This window comes from Jatropha curcas, chromosome 6 (genome assembly GCF_041381405.1).
Source record: "Jatropha curcas cultivar XTBG-Jc1 chromosome 6, XTBG_Jcur_1.0, whole genome shotgun sequence".
NCBI lineage: Eukaryota > Viridiplantae > Streptophyta > Magnoliopsida > Malpighiales > Euphorbiaceae > Jatropha > Jatropha curcas.
This window is the reverse complement of record NC_143156.1, coordinates 6,728,978-6,755,982: the sequence shown is the minus strand read 5'-3', so window position 1 is coordinate 6,755,982 and position 27,005 is coordinate 6,728,978. Positions and strand designations below refer to the sequence as shown.

General features: G+C 31.9%; 1 protein-coding gene and 4 pseudogenes across 2 annotated transcripts; all 5 read left to right on the top strand.

Annotated features, from left to right (window-relative positions):
* Positions 1 to 140: 140 nt before the first annotated feature.
* LOC149495443 (endo-1,4-beta-xylanase 5-like) lies at positions 141 to 3,557 on the top strand (annotated as a pseudogene). The gene is made up of 7 exons (XR_016321184.1): positions 141 to 298; positions 612 to 719; positions 865 to 1,087; positions 1,233 to 1,402; positions 1,529 to 1,627; positions 1,985 to 2,772; positions 3,112 to 3,557. The product of XR_016321184.1 is annotated as an endo-1,4-beta-xylanase 5-like (transcript).
* A 960-nt stretch (positions 3,558 to 4,517) lies between these two features.
* On the top strand, positions 4,518 to 8,447 carry LOC149495442 (endo-1,4-beta-xylanase 5-like; annotated as a pseudogene).
* A 4,332-nt stretch (positions 8,448 to 12,779) lies between these two features.
* On the top strand, positions 12,780 to 17,234 carry LOC149495441 (protein NLP2-like; annotated as a pseudogene).
* Positions 17,235 to 17,801: 567 nt separating this feature from the next.
* On the top strand, positions 17,802 to 20,777 carry LOC149495440 (endo-1,4-beta-xylanase 5-like). The gene is made up of 6 exons (XM_089723166.1): positions 17,802 to 17,906; positions 18,071 to 18,293; positions 18,439 to 18,608; positions 18,737 to 18,835; positions 19,187 to 19,975; positions 20,357 to 20,777. The coding sequence occupies exons 1-6, from the start codon at positions 17,802 to 17,804 to the stop codon at positions 20,705 to 20,707; spliced, it is 1,737 nt and encodes a 578-aa protein (XP_089579292.1). The 3' UTR covers positions 20,708 to 20,777.
* Positions 20,778 to 20,890: 113 nt separating this feature from the next.
* LOC149495439 (endo-1,4-beta-xylanase 5-like) lies at positions 20,891 to 26,817 on the top strand (annotated as a pseudogene).
* The last annotated feature ends 188 nt before the right edge of the window (positions 26,818 to 27,005 follow it).

Here is a 27,005-nt window from a genome sequence, read left to right as displayed (position 1 = left end):
AGACCTGTGATATCAATAACATAAGGATAGTTATTTCCAAATATTGATAATAGTTTATGTTATAAAATTAACGAATCAAATAAATTTTAATTCAATTTTGGAATTTGAGTTCCGAAGACTCCTATAAATAACTCCAAGTAAATTTCACGTCTAGAGAATGCATAGATAAGAAGAGATAGGATACACTATCTATCTATTTCGCACAGCCATTTTGCTTTGCTTTGATATTAATTTGATCAGAGCAGATATTAGAAACAAAAGAATTCACACAATCCATCCGAACTAATTTGGGACTAAGGTTTGCCCTTTTTATGTTCGTTCATTGTATTCTTTGTTTTGATTTTATCAAAACCTTCATGTGTTCCACTGGAAGAAAAATAACAAATTTGTATGAATTGAAATTATATTTTATCCCCAAATCCATTCCTAAAGCCTATGTATATGATTTGGAGTTGTATTTCATTTCTTCTATATGATTCGAAACCGAAAGAAGGCCTTTAATATTTCATTCCTTCTCCTCAGAAGAAACTCAAGCACCATATTAATTGCTTATCTATATATTTTACTCTTGTTTAATGAATATAATCTTTTTAACTGTAACGTTATTTCAGGAAATGGGGACATCACCAGAAGCTTATGTATTAGTCCTCTTATGCCTTTTTCTATCTTCAGGGCATGGGATTCAAGCTTTATCCTATGACTATTATGCAACAACTGAGGCAAGAAAATATTTTCTTTCGTTTTTTTTTTTTTTTTTTTGGTAATATCAGAAATATCTGTCTCACCAGACAGACAAAGATTTACCACTTTTGCTTATTTTTACGGCAATTTATATAAGGAAATGAAATATTTTTATTTGAGCAGTGCCTGAAAGAGCCACAAAGAGCTCAATACGGAGGAGGGATAATAGCAAATCCAGAATTTACTAATGGCATAGAGGGTTGGAGTGTGTTTGGTAAAGGAGCAATTAAAGGAGGAGTTTCTGAGGAGGGAAACAGATATATTATTGCACATACCAGAACACATTCACTAGACAGTTTCTCACAGAAGGTTCAATTTGAGGAAGGAAAAATCTACAGTTTCTCTGGTAAGTTCCTATTCAGTATTACTTAAATCAAGCCTTAACAATCATTTTCCTCTTCTGTAAAAAATATTGCTGGCTAATTTTTTCTGATTGAATAATAGTTTTATATGGAAAGGTTTAAGTAAATCTTGATTGATGTGATACTCAGCTTGGGTTCAAGTCAAGAATGGAAGTGAGAATGTAGTTGTTGTTTTTAGAAGAGCTAGTGGGGAGCTAATTCCTGGTGGTAGAGTTACAGCAATGGATGGATGCTGGTCTTTTCTTAAAGGTGGTATAGTTGCAAACTTTTCATCAGGTCCTGCTGATATTCTGTTTAAGGTAATTAACAAGGACCATAATATAATGGATAAATTACTAAAACCTCCCTGATTTTTTGCTTTATTTATTTTTTAATTTTTGATCAAATATTTATATTTGATAATTTTGGTTTCCTTCTTATTGTAGAGCAATAATACAGATTTGGAAATTTGGGTTGACAGCGTCTCATTACAACCTTTTACAATGGAGCAATGGAGATCCCACCAAGATCAAAGCATTGACAAGGTAATTAAAAATGATATACTTATCAATTACTAAAAAGGAAAAATAATTCATTCTCAAAAAAAAAGGAAAAATAATTTATTATTTTTATGTTTTTTTTTTATATTTAACTGTTAATTTTTGAAATATGAATTTTTATAATTTTAATCATTTAGTTTTACAAATTAAAAATTTTCATACTCTTTTAATTAATTTTCAATATTGCAGCCAAATAACAGAAAATTATTTTATTTGAAAAACAAAAAAAAATACACTTCAATCACTCAAGCTAAGTTATTTTCTGGAGATAAATGTATTTTTAGTAGTGAAATTCTCTTTAAGAAAATTCAACAATATCTAATTCTGAATTCAAATGTGCAGGAAAGAAAAAGAAAGGTAAAGTTCCAATTATCACACCCCAACAAAACCATGGAAGGTGCAATAGTATCAATTAAACAAACCAGGCCAAGCTTCCCATTTGGATGTGCCATGAACAATGTCATCATTAACAACAAAAATTATCAAAATTGGTTTGCTTCAAGATTCCAGTATACAACATTCGCCAACGAAATGAAATGGTACAGTACAGAAAATGTACAAGGTCAAGAAAATTATGCAGATGCAGATGCAATGCTAAAATTTGCAGAAGCAAATGGTATTCATGTTCGTGGCCATAACATTTTTTGGGATGATCCCAAATACCAAATGGATTGGGTAAAAAATCTTTCTCCTGACCAATTACGTGTAGCTGCAGAGAAAAGAATAAGATCTGTAGTTTCAAGATATAAAGGGAAATTAATTGCTTGGGATGTAATGAATGAGAACTTACACTTCAGCTTTTTGAGGATAAGCTTGGCAAAGATGCTTCTGCTGCGTACTTTGCTTTAGCTCATCAGCTTGATCCTGGAACAACGTTGTTTATGAATGAGTTCAACACTATTGAAGAAAGTGGAGATGGAACTGCAAATCCTGCAAATTATATTACGAAATTTAAGGAAATCTTGTCTTATCCGGGTAATGATGGGGTTTCAGCAGCAATTGGTCTGGAAGGGCATTTTGGTCCTAATCAACCAAATCTTGCTTACATGAGAGCTTCTTTGGATACTTTAGCTTCCACAGGATGGCCTATTTGGCTTACAGAAGTAGATGTCAAAGGAAGCCCAGATCAGGTATTCTACCAAGTTTTTCAATTAATTATTAGAGATAGTCCAAATATATATATATATAAAACAAACGTTAGTTACCAGGATTGGAATGGGTGGTTATACACTCTCTCATTAATGAAGCGAATAGTTTAGTACTTTACCGGCATCACGCCATACGTGTTCGACAACATGTTTACCGACTGTGTTCGACCACATGTTTAGGGAAGCGAATACTCACTGAAAGGTGCTTTACCAGCTTCAAGCCATATTCTACAGCATGTTTTTAAGTAGCTTTTAGGGGGGTTAAGATAGAATTTTGTAAAAAGTTAACAATCCTAAATCCTATTTTTCCTTTGGGTGCAGGCATCGCATTTGGAGCAAGTTCTAAGGGAAGGGCACTCTCATCCTGGTGTGAAAGGGATTATCATGTGGGCACTACCAGCAGCAGCAGGTACTGCTGACACAACATTGGCAGACATAAATTTCAAGAACACGGCATCAGGAGATGTTGTGGATAAGTTGTTTAATGAGTGGAAATTTAAGACTACAGAAATTAAAGCAGATAGTGAAGGATCCTTTGAAGTTTCACTTTTTCATGGAGATTACGACATAACTATTAAAGACCCATTCACCAATTCCTCCACTTATTTTAATTATAAACTTACAGAACATGACACCGGAGATACTCTTCAGGTTCATGTCAATGCTTTCTGACGCCATCTTTGAATTCCTAGTTAAAAAAATAAACTTTGGCTTGTATAGTTGCTTGGAAAGCAACCTTTTATATAAATCAATAAATTGATTTTCTTTCTTCCGAAACATTCACCTTTCGTTTTCAATTCTGGTGTTTATTTTGCTTCTTTTCATTGTTCAAGTAAAAAAAAAGAAGTGATGGGAAAGGCATGGCTAAGATGATCCAAACCAAAGGAATATAATTTTTTTACAATAATTGATGGGAAAATTGATTGAAACAACGATATAGTATTGGATTATTAATTATTTAGTCTCTGAAATTTCATTGAAATTACTACCACATCCCTATATTGGTTTCAAAAACCACTTATTCTTCCCTAAGGACAGTAAGGTCTTTAAAGTTCCTTTTTGCAATTAAGCGAGGGACTAAATAGTTAATTGTCATAATTATTTAGTATTTACGGATAAAATAAAAAGGGTTAAAACTGTTAAATTTAATAATACTCTAACTTTAATATTGAAACACTATTTCATTTAATTGAAGAACAAAGGTTAATTTAAATATCAAAAGTAGATCTTCCTATGATTTTAACAGTTTTTGCTTTGCCACCCTTAGATTATATATTTTAATTTATATCACTCCAAATATAATTATATTTAAAATATTTGTAAATACCTTTCAAAAAAAAATTGTAAATAAGTTTTATATTTTTAATTAATTATTTTCGTAATGAAGAGTAAATTTGGTAAATTATATTTGAAACCCTCACCTAACTTAATTTTTTTAAATGCAAAGGAGGAAATAAAACCCAGAAGAACTTAATTAAATTTATATTGACATCAACAGATCATGAAAACGTGAAATTTAAAATGAATCCCAAAAGCATTTCAATTCCTACTAGATCGAATAAAATTGAACTGAATAAATAAATATGATTTGAATCGAATTGAATTCGATTTTATGATAAATAAATTGAATCAAACTAAAATAGTTGATATTATAATTTTTACCTTTTTAAAGGAATTAAACCAAATTGACTGAAATGACATCAATTTAATTTGATTTTAATTCATACATGGGAAGCTCAATGAGCCAAAATAACATTGTGGGCTACACAGCAGGGGGGCAGCCCTCCCTTTTGAATAAAATTCAACAAATTGATGATAACTTCTGTGATGGAGAGGACTCGAACTCAAGATCTCTTATTTCGTACATCTTCTACGAGAAATAGGAAGACCAATCAGACCACACCTGATTGGCTATACTTTATTTATTTCAACCTATTCAGTTTTCTTGCGAAAAAAATCGAACTAAGACCAAAAATAGAAATTCATATTTTCAGCTACACTGAACCAATCCGATTTTGCAAGTAAGGAAACATAAAAATGGGAAAGGAAAATATGTAAAATAATTGCAATATTTTCTAGAATAATGTGAGATTTGAGCAATAACATATTAAGGATATGATCTTACAATCCATACGATAATAGTGTGGCATTTGGTGAATATCATATCAAGAGTATAATCTTGTAATTTTGTAATTGTTGACCCTAATATCATTCTAATAAGATCTCTTACTCTTGGATATAAATCTTCGTAACTCTATCTTCTCTCAATAACATCATACGATTTATTTCCGGAAATGCTTGTATGCTACTGCTAGTGTTTTGGAAAGATAAGGACATCATTGGAAGCTTATGTATGGGTGCTCTTATGCCTTTTTCTATTTTCAGGTTCTCTTCTCTCTTTTTCTGTCTCTTCTGTGGATGTCATCAAGCAATTGGAAGCTTGTTTATTTATTCCTGCTTTAATGGTTGCAGGGCATTGCATTCAAGCTTTCTCCTACGACTAGTCTGCAACAACTGAGGCAAGAAAATCTTTTGTTTCTTATTTTTTATAGATAGTTCTAACATTTTTGCTTTTTTTTTTTTTTTCTTTTTATTTCTGGTATATCTAAAATATCTTATTGGACGAGACAGGCACTTGACCAGGGAATTATAAGCCCAAATACATACCATTTTTTGCTTATTATATTTTTTATGGCAGATCCACAAGAATCAAATCAAATAACTGATCATTAATTCAATTCGACTAAAAATAAATACCACTATGAAATAATGGATGCAGAATTTTGTACGTAATTTCCAAACTTCGAGAATAGAACATATTTATAAAATGTTGCTCTTTCCCTCGAGTAATCTCCGCTTAATATCTGACCATATTTATATAAAACGCCAAGATTTATTATCACTTATCTAGAATTCTAAAGTAAAATGTATACCCAAGAATAAAATCCAGTGATTGTAGGCTCGTTTGGTGTAGCTTTTCATAGCAGCTGATAATGCTGAGAGTTGATAGTTGGTAGAGGATAGAGGTTAGCTCATAAAATATTGACCTTTAGTAAAATTTCCATGGTGGTTATTAAGAGTATAACTGTTTTATATATTATAATTCATAATGCATATTTTTTTAAAAGAATTTAAGGCAAATATATTATTTTTTATTTTAATGTATTATATAAATAAAAATACTTAACTAAAATGAATTATAAATAAAATGGTTAAAAATATTAATTTGAAAAATATAATCTTATTAGTAATTATTTTTATTAGATTAATGAAATCCATATATAATATAAATACAAATTAGCTACTTCTAATATAAAAAATTCCAAAACATAACTTATGAAACTTCTATCTGTTATCAGCTGTTGAGTAAAATGTTAGATTACTTTGCTTCACAGTGTAACAAATTATGGCAATATTATTTAAAAAATTGAAATATTTTTATTTGAGCAGTGCCTGAAAGAGCCACATAGAACTCAATATGGAGGAGGAATAATAGCAAATCCAGAATTTACTAATGGCATAGAGAGTGGGACTGTCTTTGGTGAAGGATAAATTAAAGGAGTTTCTGAGGATCATGGAAACGGATATATTATTGCACATAGCAGAAAACATTCACTAGGCAGTTTCTCACAGAAGGTTCAGCTTGAGGAAGGAAAACTCTACAGTTTCTCCGGTAAGTTCCTATTCAGCATTAATTCTGAAAAAAACCCCAGTTAAACCCCATTTAGCTTGGGTTAAACTTGATTAATGTAACGTTCAGCTTGGGTTCAAGTCAAGAATGAAAGTGAGGATGTAGCTGTTGTGTTTAGAAGAGCTAATGGTGAGCTCATTCGTGGTGGTAGAGTTACAGCAATGGATGGATGCTGGTCTTTTCTTAAAGCTGGTATAGTTGCAAACTTTTCATCAGGTCCTGCTGATATTCTGTTTGAGGTAATTAATAAAGACCATTATATAATCTGCAAATTACCAAAACTTCCTTATTTTAATCAAATATTTTATATTTTGATAATTTTGGTTTTCCTTAATTTTCAAGAGCAAGGATACAGCTATGGAAATTTGTGTTTACAGTGTCTCATTACAACCTTTTACAATGGAGGAATGGACATCCCACCAAGACCAAAGTATTCAGAAGGTGATAAAAAATGACATATTTATCAAATACTAAAATGCAATTACAATCTATTAACAATGTGTTAATTGGGGTGATAAGCGACCTTATCGTACTTTATTGATAGCCCGAGGGGGATTTCACCCATTGGTTTCAGTATTTTAACTACATCACAAAAATTGAGTTTTATAGAAAATGTTTTAAAAAAGTTTTTTTTTTTTTTTTTTTGAAAAGTTTTTTTTTCTTCGGAAACAAATTATTATTAGTGAAATTTTCCTTGCGACAATCAAAAATGCAATATAATTCATTTCTGAATTCAAATACGCAGGAAAGAAAGAGAAATGTACACTTCCGAATATCACACCCCAACAAAACCATGGAGGGTGCAATAGTATCAATTAAACAAACCAGGTCAAGCTTCCCATTTGGATGTGCCATGAACAATGTCATCATTAACAACAGAAATTATCAAAATTGGTTTTCTTCAAGATTGTAGTATACAACATTCACTAATGAAATCAAATGGTACAGCACAGAAAGTGTACAAGGTCGAGAAAATTATGCAGTTGCAGATGCAATGGTGAAATTCGCAAAAGTACATGGTATTCGTATTCGAGGCCATAACATATTTTGGGATGATCCAAGATACCAACCATCATGGGAAAAGAATCTTTCTCCTAACCAATTACGAGTATCTGCAGAGAAAAGAATAAACTTCGCAGTTTCAAGGTACAAAAGGGAAATGAATCGCTTGGGATGTAATGAATGAGAATTTACACTTGAGGTTTTATGAGTATAAGCTTGGCAAAGATGACTCTGCTATGTATATAGCTCATCAGCTTGATCCTGGAACAAGGTTGTTTATGAATGAGTATAATACTATTGAAGAAAGCGGAGACAGAGTTGCAAATCCTGCAAATTATATTAGGAAATTAAAGGGAATTTTGTCTAATCGCGGAAATAGAGGGATTTTAGCAGGAATTGGTGTGGAAGCACATTTCGGTTCTTATCAACCAAATCTTTCTTACCGTAGAGCTTCATTGGATACTTTAGCTTCTTTAGGACTTCCTATATGGCTCACAGAAGTAGATGTTGCCAGCAGCCCAAATCAGGTACGTATTGTTCCAAGTTTTTTTTAATAAATTAATAGAAATCGTCACTCTTATCAGTTCTGAATTATTGGATTGGATGCGGCCGAAGTATCTGGATTCTGGAGCAAGTACTAAGGGAAAGCCACTCTCATCCTGCCGTGAAAGGGATTATCATTTGGCCAGGACCAGCAGTAGCAGGTTTTAGTAAAATGACATTGGCAGACATAAATTTCAGGAATACTCGATCAGGATATGTTGTGGATAAGTTGATCAGTGGGTGGAAATTTCAGACAGCGGAAATTAAAGCAGACAGTGAAGGATCCTTTGAAGTTTCACTTTTTTATGGAGATTACGACATAACTGTTGAAGGCCCACTCACCAATTCCTCCACTTATTTGAATTATAAACTTACAGAACATGACACCAGAGACACTGTCCACATTCATATCAATGCATAATGATCTCCATCTCCCATTGCTCATTGTAAAATATAAAATTGGCTTATGTAGTAGACTTGGTTGCTGGATTAGAAGGTAGAAAAGGATTTCCACCATGGGAACAATTAAAAGATTTGGTCTTAGAGCTTGAACACCATCAAGACGGCCTTTCAGACCGGCCTTCAGTTTTCCGAATCTCTGTCTTTCAGTTTTCTTTTTTCAAGTCAGTTGAAAACTTGGGATTGTAGAAGCTATCATGCAGACAAGAAATCCCTGTAAGAACTTTACGCTAGTAATGAAAACTTGGATTCTTTTGAGCCTTAGGACTCAGGTCTCGGGCTCAGCTTTAGTCACCCAAGTAAGGCCTCACAACTGGGAATGTAAGTGAGGCGGATACCCAATCCGCTTAAATATTTCGATATTCATATTCGTCAGAAACCGTTAAAAATTCCTTTTGAAGTACACGTACTCACAACCACATCTGTCCATTTAACTATTACCCAAACTCACTTTAAATGGTTTGGAGTGAGTAGAATACCCATGAAAATCCATTGTGCTTATATGTGTAATATCTCATCAAGTTTATTATATTGAAGTTGGTCGAGCCTTGGAAGATGGAGATGAGATTAAAGGGCGGGACTAGAAAAAGAAAAGTATAAATGAAGAACAATTCTAAAACTTTAGTTGTTTAATATTTTATTTAAGTAATTAATTCTCTAGCATTTGATGATAGAGGGTTCGGAACTTTGAACCTGGGTCTAATTGATTTTAGTTTTAATAAAATATTAAGTCGAACGTGCACTTAAATTTTTACTTCAATTTTATTATATTAAAATTTTCAAATTAAATAGTAGATTTTAGTAGATAGAGGGTACGTGAATATTTAAACCACAATAGGTAGTTGATTTGATATTCATACTCGTCTGACACTCGTTTAATCAATATCCAATTTAAATGAGTTTTTGCAGGTCAGGTATCCACCAAATCCCACCCGCTTCCATCCTTACTCACGATGCAATATCCAATTAATATAATTAACTTTGTAAATTAAGCAACGTCCATACCTTGTGACATTATATAGGCCCTTGAAAGCTCCATAACTCAAAGAAAAGGAGAAAAAAGAAAAAAGATTTTGAAATAATCTAACTCAACTGATTCATCAAATTGTAACACAGATGATTCTGTGAATCTTGAAGCCAGCTTGAACTTGCTTCAGATATCTTTTTCTTTAATTATATAGTTCATCTACTCTATTCTGACATGAATTAATATATATGGTAAACTTTCTAACATATATATTTATCCTGTTTTATGTTCTTGGGTAGAATAAAATATATAATTATCAAAATTAAATAAATATATAAACAGACGATCTCCATTAGAAATTAAATGAATACCTTTTGCATATCCTTGCTTTGATGTATGTATCTAGCTATTCGAATCTGTATATATGAATGTATATAATCTTTTCACAGCCAACCTGCTGCTTCGGATTGCTGCGTCCAACCATATCTATTAATTTTTTAGTAATATATATATGAATTTAGATCCATAAACAATAATAATATATAGGAAATGAAAAAGAAAAAAAAAATTCATCCATTAAAAATTCACTTTATTATTATTCTTTACCGAATAAGTAGCTGAGGTTTTGTCTTAAAAATGATCCGTTAAAATTTATTTTATTATTCATTCCAAAAAAAAATATATTTATTTTATTATTTTACATGAAGTTTATATATTATTAGGGATAAATAGTTCACTAAACCAGCCCTTTCAATCCAGAAAATTAAGAATTCAAATCAAGATTAAACCTTCCATTTTCCATCTAGTTTTAGCTTGCGAGTTACTGCAAGAACCCATTCGAGTGCCTTTATTTTTTTATTTTTCTTTTTATTTTTTCAAAGTCACAATTTTAATTTTTATAAAATAATTATCTTGTTTCTATTTATTTTATTTTGTTTGTGCATTTATTTTTATATCTAAGCCGAAAATAATATTCGGAAAAATTCTTTCTAATAGTGGTAACTTCAGGTTTCAAACCCTGAATTTATAAATAAAATTTACTTGAAAATGCAGTTCACTTCAACTGATGAAATGGACAATTACGTTTTTATATAGTTTGACAAATTAAATTAAAGCAAAAATGACAACCAGTGACATTAACGAAACCCTGCTATAGAATCCATTGTATTAAGTAAAAAAAAAAAAAAAAAAAAAGAAAAGAAAATTGGGATGTGGTCAAGTATTCAATTTTTTAAAACTAAGACAACAATAATTGACAATAATCACAATTACATAGTTAATTGTTGGTTGAATCTGTATCATGTTTTTGAAAAAACGGAAAGCTTTTTGATTATTGGAGTGGAGGTGGCTATTTGCCACATTCACTAAAATATAGTCAAACTTTTATGATCTTGATGTTTACTTGCCATCACTACACAATTGAAGCTTATGGTGGTCTTCCTCTTTCATTTGATTCCTTTGAATGTGAGATTATTTCTTTTTAATTCTTTTGAAGACTAATGGAAATTTCTCTCTAATTCTGTGAACAAATAATTAACCATTGGATCAGGTGAACGAAAAGTGAAGATTGTTAATTAATTTATTAATTACAACTTTTCATTATTGAATCCGCTATTATTTGGTTACTTTATCAGCTATTTACGAGCTAATTAGGTATTCTATTTTAGTTAGTGATAGGAGTAAAAGAGAGAGTATTCAGAATATTGTTATTGGATGTAATGTGTCCTTTAATGAGATGTGATACAAATATTCATAGTACGTTTCATATTCTAATTGAAGGGATAAATGTCGAGCAAAAATTCTGATCATAAATGCCAAGCAAGAATCTTGAGCATTAATTACATGATTAAATGAATCTTTAACTGACTGTTATTCTATTTACGTCAATTTGAATAACTCTCAGTTAATTCTTAATAATTATTCATATCACTTGATTGTGGTGAATACAAATAGTATTTGTCGTTAGAGTTCAATTGTACCGAGTTCATGTGATGGCATTGTTTGCTTTTTAAGCTGAAGTGGGTTCTTGTAATGCCCTATAGGCTGAATCATAGGCATTGTTTATGCTGTTTAGATTGATTGGGATCGTGTGTTGAGAGTGAAAAACTTAGTAGAGAGATGCAGGGCTACGTTAAAATAGGAAATGACAACTTTCAGTGCGTAAGATTGATTGAGACCACTAACAAAAATAACATGGTTGAATATTAATTTATGTTAGACTAAACCTATAAATCACGTGGAATCTTACAACAAAGCATATACAATTAGCATTAAAACATTAAATACGACAGTACTTATCAATCTTTAATCAAATTTAAAAAAAAAAAAATTTCCTTTCAAAGAGATACTGTAGTTTTCACATTTCCCTTCAAAAATATTTTTTTCTCAAAAAGTATTTCAAAATGTTTTTCAACTTTTACTTTTCTTTGCACTGATATAATTTTACCGAAGTGGATTTGGAATTCATATAATAATAAAGCTTAATTATATCCTGAACATTTTAATTCTCCAAGCCTCACTAAAGTTGTATTCGCTAACAGCTTTTTAAGTAGATTTTAGCGTTTTCATTTAAATATTATTTTTTATAGTGTTTAATAACATAAGATTTGAACTACATTTTAGAGATTAAGATAGTATTTTATAAAAAGTTAATCATGTAATGTTTAGCCTATTAGTTACTAAAATAACTAATAGCTGCCAAAATACCTAATTTTGTATAACAAACCCTAAGTCAGGCTTGATTCACAATTTTATAGTCCTAAATAAAATTCAAATTTGTTTTTTGTTCCAAAAATCACTTTCATAATCACAAAATCTCGCATTTGATTCTCAATTAAAACCAAACTAATAAAAAAATAAATAGTTTTGGCAAGAGAAATCATTATTCCAACTTCAATCCATGAATCGGGATTTTTTTTTTTTTTTCACACATCTTTTCACATTTAAGTTATGGGTTTTGGATAATATTTAAGTAAAATTCTCTTAATAATTACACTTTTAGATTTCGAACATCAGATCTTAGGAGTAAAGTCTGTCCGAGAACAAAATTCATTTCCATGCATCCAAGTGCCTATTAGTAGTTAATTTTAACAAAAATGGTAGTTAGAATTTAAATTTTGGCAGGTTTCTGCCTCTGAAATGAATTTGTGATTGCAGTTTCTCAAGACAAATTTTAATTGACGATGTTTCAGCAACTTGACCATTTGGGATCCTTCGATATCAGCAATACCAATTCTTCCTGGAAGTTCCTCTTCTTGTTTTTCATCTTCACTGTTCTAAGGTCTTCTGGTTCACGACAATCTTTTCAATTTGGACTTGACAGGTTGAATGGATAGGGGTGCTTCTGCACTAATTAATTCTACATTCTCGAGCACTTCCGTGGATTTGGATTTTATAGATAAACCTTTTGCTCATGGATCTTGGCTGCGGACAACTGATAAGGTCAATTTCTTGGAGTCAGATCCCTTCATTTGTAGCGTTCAATATTTGGACTCATATCATCAGTTTTCTCGAAAAGAAATGGAAAACCTGTTTGATAACCCAACTCCAGTTTATTCTGGAATTGGGAAATGTGTTGTTGAGACTGACACATGTTTAGTACAATCTCAAGGTGGAGAATCCCGCACAAGAAATTTTTGATAGAACCATATTGTTCTGTCAAAGATAGATTAATTTTAGCTATTGACTACTTAAAAGAATATGTGGAAGATAGTGATGTGCTTATTCAAATATGGGTGCCTACAAAAATAGCAGCTCAGAATGTGCTTACTACTACTGACCAGCCTTATTCTCGTAATCCGAGTTGCTGGAGTTTGGCGAGTTACAGAAATGTTTCGAAAGCATTTCATCTCACAGCTGAGGAGGACTCAAAAGGGTCAGCTCGGTTGCCTGGACGAGTTTTCCTGGAGAAGTTTCCTGAATTGACTCCTGATACTCATTCTTCAGGAATGATGAATGTCCGCAAAAATATTGTGCTGAGTTGTATAATATTAGTGGGTGTCTTGCATTGCCGGTTTTCGAACAAGAAAGTGGAACTTGCTTGGCTGTTGTTGAGATTGTAACGACAACTCAGAAGATCAATTATCATTTAGAACTAGAAATTGTCTGTAAAGCTCTTGAGGTCTGTTTTCTTTTTTCTTTTCCCTTTCCTTTTCTTTTCTTTTATGTATATATAAATATATATGGGCTGACAAAATGATACTTGTTATTTTGCAGGCTGTCGATCTAAAGAGTTCGCAAGATTTCTTTCCTTTTTGTATAAAGGTAATTTGACATTATAAAATTAATTGAAATTTATGGTTTTGCTAATGATATAACCGCATTAATAAATATGCTTTATTTTCAACAGACTTGCAATGAATTCTACCAAATTGCAATTACAGAAATATCAAAGATTTTAAAATCTGTCTGTGAGATTAATAATTTGCCTTTAGCTTTGACATGGGCATTATGTAACCGCCAAGGCAAAAATGAATACGAGCAGGTTTCAGGGAAGTATGATTATTACATATCAACTGTCGATTCTGCTTGCTACATGGCTGATAGTGATCTTTTCGGATTCTATAAAGCATGCTCCACGCAGTACTTATTTCTTGATCAAGGGATAGTAGGGAAAGCATTCACAAGAAACAAGCAATTGTTTGCTACTGATGTAACCTCCTTTAGCAAAACAAGTTATCCTCTCTCTCACCATGCCAGGATGTTTAATTTGCGTGCAGCTTTGGCAATTCCTCTTGCAAACATGTACATCGGTTCCATTGAATTTGTCTTAGAGCTATTCTTGCCAAGAGATTGCCAAGATATTGAAGAGCAAAAGCATATGTGGGATTTCTTGCCTATTGTGATACAACAGTCTTGCAGGAATTTCCATGTTATTATGGACAAAGCAAAGGAAAATTTTGCTTTTGTTTCAAGGGAATGTCTGAAAGAAGAGCCTGAAGAAGAGTTCAAGGTTATAAGTCATTGGGATAATAATGAATCAGAGTTTTCCGAGTTTGAACAAGAAAGTTCTGCACTTAAATTTTGTGTTGTTGATGAGAGTAAAGAAAATTCTTCTGTTGGTATAGATTTCTCATTGAGCAAAAACTTAAGAGAGGTGAGAAGAGACAGACTAAGGCAGAAAAGACAATCAGTTTGCAAATTCTTCGACAATATTTTGCTGGGAGCCTTAAAGATGCTGCTAAAAGCATTGGAGGTGAGAAAATGCAAAAACTACTTTGAGCCTCATTGAATAATCAGCACTTAACTAATGTAACTTCTTTTTTTTTTTATCAATTGCAGTTTGCCCCACTACACTGAAAAGGATATGCAGGCAACATGGAATCAATCGTTGGCCTTCTCGAAAAATCAAGAAAGTTAATCGCTCTTTGAAGAAACTTCAACTAGTGGTCAACTCTATCCGCAGCGTAAAGAGTCTAATACGGATTGATTCCTTCTATAATATCTTTCCTGAATTGAACTCACAAGGAAATGATCATTTTCCATCACTCACAACCTGACAGTGGCCTACTCAGCCTCAAAGTTGCTGATCCAAATTTTCAATCCTCTTCTGGCAGTCAAAATTCTACTTCAAGCATTTGCTGTTCCACTAAAGCAAAGCAGCTTACTGATAAGTGTTATTTTTATAGTATTTTTAATATGATTTCTATTAGGATCGTTAGTAGTTTTTATTACTTTAATTAGCTTTTTACTCAGTTTTATTTATATTTTTCATCAAAGCTTTCTTGAAACATAATTTGCTTAATCTTAAGAAAATTTGTAGGATTTGGTTACAGAAAAGAGCAAAATAAAGCAGAACACTCAGGCTTTAGCACGCTCAAGCCATGCAATTCAGCACTCCCGTGCTGGAATCAAGGAAAATCAGTATGGAGACTCAGAGCCTAGCATGCCTTAGCCGTGTTAGATGACACACCCGTGCCGCAAGAAGACATAAATCCAAAGGTGTGCTTACTTGAGCACGGTCCGTGCTCCATTCCATCATGAAGAGTCAGAGCCGAGCACACCCTAGCCGTGCTATGTGGCACGCCCATGCCATAGATTCTTCTCTAGACGTGCCCCTGAGCACAGCCCATCTAAACCGTCCTTAGAATTCAGGCTCCGGCACGCCCTGATTATGCCGCACAGCACGCTCGTGCTGTGAATCAAGTTTTATTTTGGGTTGCGAATGCCAACCAATCCCTACTACCTACATGGGCCCATAGAAGGTGATTTCCTGACGTGCAGATCAACTTCTAATCCTATTTAGGCGTATGGGGGAGTCCTAATTGAGAAGAAATTCTAATTTCCTATTTCCAAAAGGTTTCTTACTTAATGAAGACTCTATTTCCTAAATGAAGTAGGATTTTCTCCTAGGAAGTCTATATAAAGAGAGAACCAATTCATTGTAAGAGGCATCTCTGGTTCTATAATCTTTTTTCTATTATTTTTCTCTCTTTAAAACCTCAAGTGATCAAGCATTGTGTCAAGATTCAAGGAAGCCGTCCATGTTATTTACCTAGTTTTTATCTCTAAACTCTTAATCTTGTTTTTACTTTTCATTATTCACATTGATTATGGAATTATTATCAAGTTTAATTGAGTTTCATTTAATTACTATGTGGAGCTAAACTCTCAAACTAAGGATATGATTTGATGTAGTTTAATTTCTTTTCCAATTTATAATATTAGATTTGTTTTTCTTTGTTCAAAGTATAATTTATTATTGAGCTTAATGCTTCCAGGTAGAGTTTCTCCTATGGATTGATTTATTTCATTAATCACTATTGGGAGAACAGTTTTTAATATGAAAAATGTAATAAATTATATGAGAATAATAACTTGATGTGGAAACTATATAGTTTGACTCATGTGGGGTTTTCATAAGTTAACAACCTTAGGTTATGAATTCATAAACAAACCATAAACTTAATGATTTAATTCATGTTTGATTGCACTATTGGAAGATAGTTAATTGGACCGGATTAAAATAACTAACAATACATTAAAAGAGCTTGTTAGAGATTTTAGGGTTGTTTCCCCTGCTTAAACAATTAAAATTGATTAACGAACTAATAAAATAAATTGAATAGAATTAAATAAAGTTAAAGTCCCTAATAATCTTTAATCCTTAATTTCTTTTAATCAAAAATTGCTTGCTTGATTTCTTTTTATTATCTTTATTTGTTGAATTTAGTTTCTAAAAATAATTTTCCTAAATCGTCGTTTAAATAACACTAGGTTAACATAATTTTAGTACTTGATAAACAATTCTCGTAGGAATGATATTCTACTCATTCTATATTACTTGTTGCGATTTAGTACACTTGCGAAAATCATTGTCACTTACTTCCACCACCAGTTATGGCTTGAACACTGCATTTTCTTTACCAGTAGAAGTTCCTGTTAGTAACGCTGAATAGAAGTTGCAGCAAAGCAGAATTGCATTCACCAAATCATGAAAAAATCCAAGAAACAATACCAAAAGTCACTGGTCAAAGTTTCCGACACGACAAAATCCAAGAAACAATACCAAAAGTCACTGGTCAAAGTTTTCGAGACGACAAAATCCAAGAAAAAATACCAGACGGAGTGATATTCAGAGTGAAAGCAACATTTTGTTTAGAAAATATAAGATTCTGCTTTCAACCGAACTGGGCTTTCAAGGACTTGCAGCAGGAGATCGCTAAGCGTTTCAAAATATATGATTTCAACAAAATTGACCTGAAGTATTTAGACATTGACCAAGAACCAATTCTTTTGACCTGTGATATCAATAACATAAGGATAGTTATTTCCAAATATTGATAATAGTTTATATTATAAAATTAACGAATCAAATAAATTTTAATTCAATTTTGGAATTTGAGTTCCGAAGACTCCTATATATAACTCCAAGTAAATTTCACGTTTAGAGAATGCATAGAGAAGAAGAGATAGGACACACTATCTATCTATTTCGTATATCCATTTTGCTTTGCTTTGATATTAATTTGATCAGAGCAGATATTAGAAACAAAAGAATTCATACAATCCATTCGAACTAATTTGGGATTAAGGTTTGCCCTTTTTATGTTCGTTCATTGTATTCTTTGTTTTGATTTTGTGAAAACCTTCATGTGTTCCACTGGAAGAACAATAACAAATTTGTATGAATTGAAATTAAATTTTATCCCCAAATCCATTCCTAAAGCCTATGTATATGATTTGGAGTTATATTTCATTTCTTCGATATGATTCGGAACCGAAAGAAGGCCTTAAATATTTCATTCCTTCTCCTCAGGACAAACTCAAGCATCATATTAATTGCTTATCTATATATTTTACTCTTGTTTAATGAATATAATCTTTTTAACAGTAACGTTATTTCAGGAAATGGGGACATCACCAGAACCTTATGTATTAGTCCTCTTATGCCTTTTTCTATCTTCAGGGCATGGGATTCAAGCTTTATCCTATGACTATTATGCAACAACTGAGGCAAGAAAATATTTTCTTTCGTTTTTTTTTTTTTTTTTTTTTTTTTTTTTTTTTTTTTTGGTAATATCAGAAATATCTGTCTCACCAGACAGACAAAAGATTTACCACTTTGCTTATTTTTACGGCAATTTATTTAAGGAAATGAAATATTTTTATTTGAGCAGTGCCTGAAAGAGCCACAAAGAGCTCAATATGGAGGAGGGATAATAGCAAATCCAAAATTTATTAATGGCATAGAGGGTTGGAGTGTGTTTGGTAAAGGAGCAATTAAAGGAGGAGTTTCTGAGGATGGAAACAGATATATTATTGCACATACCAGAACACATTCACTAGACAGTTTCTCACAGAAGGTTCAATTTGAGGAAGGAAAAATCTACAGTTTCTCTGGTAAGTTCCTATTCAGTATTAATTAAATCAAGCCTTCACAATCATTTTCCTCTTCTGAAAAAAATATTGCTGGCTAATTTTTTCTGATTGAATAATAGTTTTATATGGAAAGGTTTAAGTAAATCTTGATTGATGTGATACTCAGCTTGGGTTCAAGTCAAGAATGGAAGTGAGAATCTAGTTGTTGTTTTTAGAAGAGCTAGTGGGGAGCTAATTCCTGGTGGTAGAGTTACAGCAATGGAGGGATGCTGGTCTTTTCTTAAAGGTGGTATAGGTGCAAACTTTTCATCAGGTCCTGCTGATATTCTGTTTAAGGTAATTAACAAGGACCATAATACAATGGATAAATTACTAAAACCTCCCTGATTTTTTGCTTTATTTATTTTTTTAATTTTTGATCAAATGTTTTATATTTGATAATTTTGGTTTCCTTCTTATTGTAGAGCAATAATACAGATTTGGAAATTTGGGTTGACAGTGTCTCGTTACAACCTTTTACAATGGAGCAATGGAGATCCCACCAAGATCAAAGCATTGACAAGGTAATTAAAAATGATATACTTATCAATTACTAAAAAGGAAAAATAATTCATTCTCAAAAAAAAAAAAAAAAAGGAAAAATAATTTATTATTTTTATGTATTTTTTTATACTTTTAATCATTGAGTTTTACAAATTAAAAATTTTAATACTCTTTTAATTAATTTTTGAATATTGCAGCCAAATAACAGAAAATTGTTTTATTTGCAAAACAAAAAAAAAAAAAAAAAAAAAAAAAAAAAAAAAAACACGTTCATTCAAGCTAAGTTATTTTCTGGAGATAAACGTATTTTTAGTAGTGAAATTCTCTTTAAGAAAATTCAACAATATCTAATTCTCAATTCAAATTTGCAGGAAAGAAAAAGAAAGGTAAAGTTCCAATTATCACACCCCAACAAAACCGTGGAAGGTGCAATAGTGTCAATTAAACAAACCAGGCCAAGCTTCCCTTTTGGATGTGTCATGAACAATCTCATCATTAACAACAAAAATTATCAAAATTGGTTTGCTTCAAGATTCCAGTATACAACATTCGCCAACGAAATGAAATGGTACAGTACAGAAAATGTACAAGGTCAAGAAAATTATGCAGATGCAGATGCAATGCTAAAATTTGCAGAAGCAAATGGTATTCATGTTCGTGGCCATAACATTTTTTGGGATGATCCCAAATACCAAATGGATTGGGTAAAAAATCTTTCTCCTGACCAATTACGAGTAGCTGCAGAGAAAAGAATAAGATCTGTAGTTTCAAGATATAAAGGGAAATTAATTGCTTGGGATGTAATGAATGAGAACTTACACTTCAGCTTTTTTGAGGATAAGCTTGGCAAAGATGCTTCTGCTGCATACTTTGCTTTAGCTCATCAGCTTGATCCTGGAACAACGTTGTTTATGAATGAGTTCAACACTATTGAAGAAAGTGGAGATGGAACTGCAAATCCTGCAAATTATATTAGGAAATTTAAGGAAATCTTGTCTTATCCGGGTAATGACGGGGTTTCAGCAGCAATTGGTCTGGAAGGGCATTTTGGTCCTAATCAACCAAATCTTGCTTACATGAGAGCTTCTTTGGATACTTCAGCTTCCACAGGATGGCCTATTTGGCTTACAGAAGTAGATGTTAAAGGAAGCCCAGATCAGGTATTCTACCAAGTTTTTCAATTAATTATTAGAGATAGTCCAACTATATATATATATATATATATATATATATATATAAAACAAACATTAGTTACCAGGATTGGAATGGGTGGTTAGACACTTTCTCGTTAATGAAGCGAATACTTAGTACTTTACCGGCATCAGGCCATACGTGTTCGACAACATGTTTACCGACTGTGTTCGACCACATGTTTACCCGTTGTGTTCGACAATATGTTTTTAAGTCCCTTTTAGTGAAGCGAATACTCACTGAAAGGTGCTTTACCGGCTTCAAGCCATATTTAAGTCGCTTATAGGGGGTTAAGATAGGATTTTGTAAAAAGTTAACAATCCTAAATCCTATTTTTCCTTTGGGTGCAGGCAAGGCATTTGGAGCAAGTTCTAAGGGAAGGGCACTCTCATCCTGGTGTGAAAGGGATTATCATATGGGCACTACCAGCAGCAGCAGGTTCTGCTGATACAACATTGGCAGACATAAATTTCAAGAACACACCATCAGGAGATGTTGTGGATAAGTTGTTTAATGAGTGGAAATTTAAGACTACAGAAATTAAAGCAGATAGTGAAGGATCCTTTGAAGTTTCACTTTTTCATGGAGATTACGACATAACTATTAAAGACCCATTCACCAATTCCTCCACTTATTTTAATTATAAACTTACAGAACATGACACCAGAGGTACTCTTCAGGTTCATGTCAATGCTTTCTGACGCCATCTTTGAATTACTCGTTAAAAAATAAACTTTGGCTTGTATAGTTGCTTGGAAAGCAACCTTTGATATAAATCAATAAATTGATTTTCTTTCTTCCGAAACATTCACCTTTCGTTTTCAATTCTGGTGTTTATTTTCCTTCTTTTCATTGTTCAAGTAAAAAAAAAAAAAAAAGAAGTGATGGAGAGGGAGGGAAAGGCACGGCTAAGATGATCCAAACCAAAGGAATATAATGTTTTTAACAATAATTGATGGGAAAATTGATTGAAACAACGATGTAGTATTGGATTATTAATTATTTAGTCTCTGAAATTTCGTAGAAATTACTACCACATTCCTATATTGGTTTCAAAAACCACTTATTCTTCCCTAAGGACAATAAGGTCTTTAAAGTTCCTTTTTGCAATTAAGCGAGGGACTAAATAGTTAATTGTCTTAATTATTTAGTATTTACGGATAAAATAAAAAGGGTTAAAATTGTTAAATTTAATTACACTCTAACTTTAATATTGAAAGAGGCTTTTTTTTTTTTTTAATTACAATCCATACGATAATAGTGTGGCATTTGGTGAATATCATATCAAGAGTATAATCTTGTAATTTTCTAATTATTGACCCTAATATCATTCTAATAAGATCTCTTACTATTGGATATAAATCTTTGCAACTCTATCTTCTCTCAATAACATCGTAGGATTTATTTCCGGAAATGCTTGTATGCTACTGCTAGTGTTTTGCAAAGATGAGGACATCATTGGAAGCTTATGTATGGGTGCTCTTATGCCTTTTTCTATTTTCAGGTTCTCTTCTCTCTTTCTCTGTCTCTTCTCTGGATGTCATCAAGCAATTGGAAGCTTGTTTATATATTCCTGCTTTAATGGTTGCAGGGCATTGGATTCAAGCTTTCTCCTACGACTATTCTGCAACAACTGAGGCAAGAAAATCTTTTGTTTCTTATTTTTTATAGATAGTTCTAACATTTTTGCCTTTTTTTTTTCTTTTTATTTCTGGTGTATCTAAAATATCTTATTGGACGAGACAGGCACTTGACCAGGGAATTATAAGCCCAAATACATACCATTTTTTGCTTATTATATTTTTCATGGCAGATCCACAATAATCAAATAACTGATCATTAATTCAATTCGACTAAAAATAAATATCACTATGAAATAAATGGATACAGAATTTTGTACGTAGGTTCCAAACTCCGAGAATAAAACATATTTATAAAATGTTGCTATTTCCCTCGAGTAATCTCCACTTAATTTCGGACCATATTTGTATAAAACGCCAAGATTTATGATCCCTTATCTAGAATTCTAGAGTTTCTAGAGTAAAATGTATACCCAAGAATAAAATCCAGTGATTGTAGGCTAGTTTGGTGTAGCTGTTCATAGCAGCTGATAACGGTAGCTAAGAGTTGATAGTTGGTAAAGGATAAAGGTTAGCTCATAAAATACTGACATTTAGTAAAATTTCTATGGTGGTTATTAAGAGTATAGCTGACAGCTTATTTTCGCAAGTGTACGAATCGCTACAAGTAATATATGATGAGTAAGATATCGTTCCCACGAGGATTGTAATCCAAGTACCAAAATTATGTTATCTCATTATTATTTAAACGATAATTGAGAGAATTATTTTATAAATGTAAAATAAACAAGAGTCAAGTAAACAAAAACTGATTAAAAGAAATCAAGGAATTGAAACTACTAGGGGTTTTGATTTCACTTAATTCCTTCCAATTTATTTCATTAGTTCATTAATCAATTTAATTATTCAAGTAGGGGAAACAACTCTGAATTCACTAACAAGCTCTTCTGATGTATTGCTAGCTATTTTAATTCCATTTAACTACCTATCTTCCAATAGCGCAATCAAATATGAATTAAATTATTAAGTTATGTAGCTGTTTATGAATTTACAATTTAAGGTTGATAAATCATAAAACCCCCCCCCCCATAAGTCAAACCATATAGCTTCCGCATCAAGTTATTATTCTCATGTGTTTTATTAACCTTTTCATATCAAAGATCCTTCTTCCAATAGTGATAATTGAAATAAATCAATCTAGGGGAAAATTCTGCCTAGAAGCATTAAGTTCATTAATAAATCATAACTTGAATAAGGAAAAATAAATCTAATTGCATAAATTGGAAAAGAGATTAAGCTACATCAAACCCCCTAGTATAAGAGTTTAGTTACACATAGTACTTAAATAAAACTCAACAATACTTGATAAATATTCCATAATCAATAAAGATAATGAAAGAAATAAACAAGATTAAGAGTTTAGAAATAAGAACTAGTGATGAATTGCTTGGATGGTTTCCTTGAAACTTTGCACAACTCTTGAATACTTAACTTCTAAAAACAAACTATATACAAAGCTATAAAATGAGAGAAAGAGTATGGAGTGTAGTGTAATATGTGGGATGGGATCACGTGTGGGATGAACTCTACTCTTCTTTTTCTAGACTTCTTTGAGATAGGATTCCACATGGTTTAATGATCAAAGTCTTCTTTTATTAGGTTGTAAAGCTCTCTTTTAGGTCTCCATTTTCTTCAATCATGACTTACCCATGTGCATAGATTGGACCTTGGTTTGCATGTGAGGAAAGTTGTCCAAGATTAGCTCCATAAATTGGTGGAAGTTGGTTGACAACTTTTGACTAAGTTTAGGATTCCTTGCTTGGCACGGGCATGCTAATTAGCACGGTCTGGGGCGTGCACGCCTCTGGAAGTCTTATGCAATAACAGTACAGGTGTGCTGATTAGCACGGGCACTGTAGCACAGGCGTGCTTAATGAATTTTTTACCATATTTTTATCATTTTCTTGCAAAACTCTGCATTTTTCCTCAAAATCAAGTGAGTTGTATTTCAAGGAAGCTTTTAAATAAAAACATATCAATATTACATAAAAACTAATTTAAATAAATTAAAAGTAATAGAAATTTTAATCAAAATTACAATAAAAATAACACTTATCAATAGCTGTTTTATATATTATAATTTATAATGCATATTTTTTTAAAAGAATTTAAGGTAAATATATTATTTTTTGTTTAATGTATTATATAAATAAAAATACTTAACTAAAATGAACTATAAATAAAATAATTAAAAATATTAATTTGAAAAATATAATCTGATTAGTAATTACGATGGTGGTTATTAAGAGTATAGCTGTTTTATACATTATAATTTATAATGCATATTTTTTTAAAAGAATTTAAGGTAAATATATTATTTTTTATTTCAATGTATTATATAAATAAAAATACTTAACTAAAATGAACTATAAATAAAATGATTAAAAATATTAATTTGAAAAATATAATTTTATTAGTAATTATTTTTATTAGATTAATGAAATCCAAATATAATATAAATACAAATTATCCACTTCTAATACAAAAAATTCCGAAACATAGCTTATGAAACTTGTATCTGTTATCAACTGTTGAGTAAAAATGTTAGATTACTTTGCTTCACAGTGTAACATATTATGGCAATATTATTTAAAAAAATTGAAATATTTTTATTTGAGCAGTGCCTGAAAGAGCCACATAGAACTCAATATGGAGGAGGAATAATAGCAAATCCAGAATTTACTAATGGCATAGAGAGTGGGACTGTATTTGGTAAAGGATCAATTAAAGGAGTTTCTGAGGATCATGGAAACAGATATATTATTGCACATAGCAGAAAACATTCACTAGGCAGTTTCTCACAGAAGGTTCAGCTTGAGGAAGGAAAACTCTACAGTTTCTCTGGTAAGTTCCTATTCAGTATTAATTCCTGAAAAAAACCCCAGTTAAACCCCATTTAGCTTGGGTTAATCTTGATTAATGTAACATTCAGCTTTATAAGAAAAGGTTTAATCTTGATTAATGTAACATTCAGCTTGAGTTCAAGTCAAGAATGGAAGTGAGGACGTAGCTGTTGTGTTTAGAAGAGCTAATGGTGACTCATTCATGGTGGTAGAGTTACAGCAATGGATGGATGCTGGTCTTTTCTTAAAGGTGGTATAGTTGCAAACTTTTCATCAGGTCCCGCTGATTTTCTGTTTGAGGTAATTAATAAAGACCATTATATAATCTGTAAATTACTAAAACTTCCTTATCTTAATCAAATGTTTTATATTTTGATAATTTTGGTTTTCCTTATTTTTCAAGAGCAAGGATACAGCTATGGAAATTTGGGTTTACAGTGTCTCATTACAACCTTTTACAATGGAGGAATGGACATCCCACCAAGACCAAAAGTATTCAGAAGGTGATAAAAAATGACATATTTATCAAATACTAAAATGCAATTACAATCTACCAACAATGTGTTAATTGGGGTGGTAAGAGACCTTTATCGTACTTTATTGATGGCCTGAGTATTGTAACTAGGTAACAAAAAATGAGTTACATAGAAAATGTTTAAAAAAGTTTTTTTTTTCAATAGTAATTTTTTTTCGGAAACAAATTATTATTAGTGAAATTTTCCTTGAGACAATCAAAAATGCAATATAATTCATTTCTGAATTCAAATATGCAGGAAAGAAAGAGAAATGTACACTTCCGAATATCACACCCCAACAAAACCATGGAGGGTGCAATAGTATCAATTAAACAAACCAGGTCAAGCTTCCCATTTGGATGTGCCATGAACAATGTCATCATTAACAACAGAAATTATCAAAATTGGTTTGCTTCAAGATTGATGTATACAACATTCACTAATGAAATCAAATGGTACAGCACAGAAAGTGTACAAGGTCGAGAAAATTATGCAGTTGCAGATGCAATGGTGAAATTCGCACAAGTACATGGTATTCGTATTCGAGGCCATAACATATTTTGGGATGATCCAAGATACCAACCATCATGGGAAAAGAATCTTTCTCCTAACCAATTACGAGTATCTGCACAGAAAAGAATAAACTTCGTAGTTTCAAGGTACAAAAGGGAAATGAATCGCTTGGGATGTAATGAATGAGAATTTACACTTCAGGTTTTATGAGCATAAGCTTGGCAAAGATGCCTCTGCTATGTATGTAGCTCATCAGCTTGATCCTGGAACAAGGTTGTTTATGAATGAGTATAATACTATTGAAGAAAGCGGAGACAGAGTTGCAAATCCTGCAAATTATATTAGGAAATTAAAGGGAATTTTGTCTAATCGCGGAAATAGAGGGATTTTAGCAGGAATTGGTGTGGAAGCACATTTCGGTTCTTATCAACCAAATCTTGCTTACCGTAGAGCTTCATTGGATACTTTAGCTTCTTTAGGACTTCCTATATGGCTCACAGAAGTAGATGTTGCCAGCAGCCCAAATCAGGTACGAATTATTCCAAGTTTTTTTAATAAATAAATAGAAATCGTCACTCTTATCAGTTCTGAATTATTGGATTGGATGCAGGCGAAGTATCTGGATTCTGGAGAAAGTACTAAGGGAAAGCCACTCTCATCCTGCCGTGAAAGGGATTATCATTTGGCCAGGACCAGCAGTAGCAGGTTTTAGTAAAATGACATTGGCAGACATAAATTTCAGGAATACTCCATCAGGATATGTTGTGGATAAGTTGATCAGTGGGTGGAAATTTCAGACAACGGAAATTAAAGCAGACAGTGAAGGATCCTTTGAAGTTTCACTTTTTTATGGAGATTACGACATAACTGTTAAAGACCCACTCACCAATTCCTCCACTTTTTTGAATTATAAACTTACAGAACATGACACCAGAGACACTGTCCACATTCAATTCAATGCATAATGATCTCCATCTCCCATTACTCATTGTAAAAGATAAAATTGGCTTGTGCAGTTGCTTTTAAAGCAGCCTTGAAATAAATCAATAGTCCACAATAGCTTTTCCTCAAACTCGTGCAAAGTAGGCACTGTCTTTATCAATTTCTATTCAATTATGTTTTTCTTTCCTGTCAAAACCTTTATGCTGCTCATCTTTCCAACTCTAGTGTCTATTTCTTCTTAAGGTTCAAAGGGAAAAAAAAAAAAAGTTTGAACCGATTCAACTGGAATTGATTTAGCTGAAAAATCAATCCAAATCAACTGGAATAGCATCCATTCAATTTGATTCTCTAGTTAAAATTAAAGTTTGAACCGATTCAAATGCTATAACCTAACCAGATTTTCTGTAAATAAAATCGAACTGAAACCAAAATTAAAAATCACTTTTAGCTAGCCGAACCGACCGAACCGAACCTATTTTTCTTTAAAAAAAAAACAAATGTTGTAATACGACGACGTTTCTTCATCAAAGCCTGCAAAACCTTGTC

Coding starts and splice junctions, on each gene's coding strand:
- LOC149495440 (XM_089723166.1), top strand. CDS start 17,802: ATGGGGACATCACCAGAACCTTATGTATTAGTCCTCTTATGCCTTTTT. Junction 18,294..18,438: donor AAAAATCTACAGTTTCTCTG/GTAAGTTCCTAT, acceptor TGTGATACTCAG/CTTGGGTTCAAGTCAAGAAT. Junction 18,836..19,186: donor AAGATCAAAGCATTGACAAG/GTAATTAAAAAT, acceptor TCAAATTTGCAG/GAAAGAAAAAGAAAGGTAAA.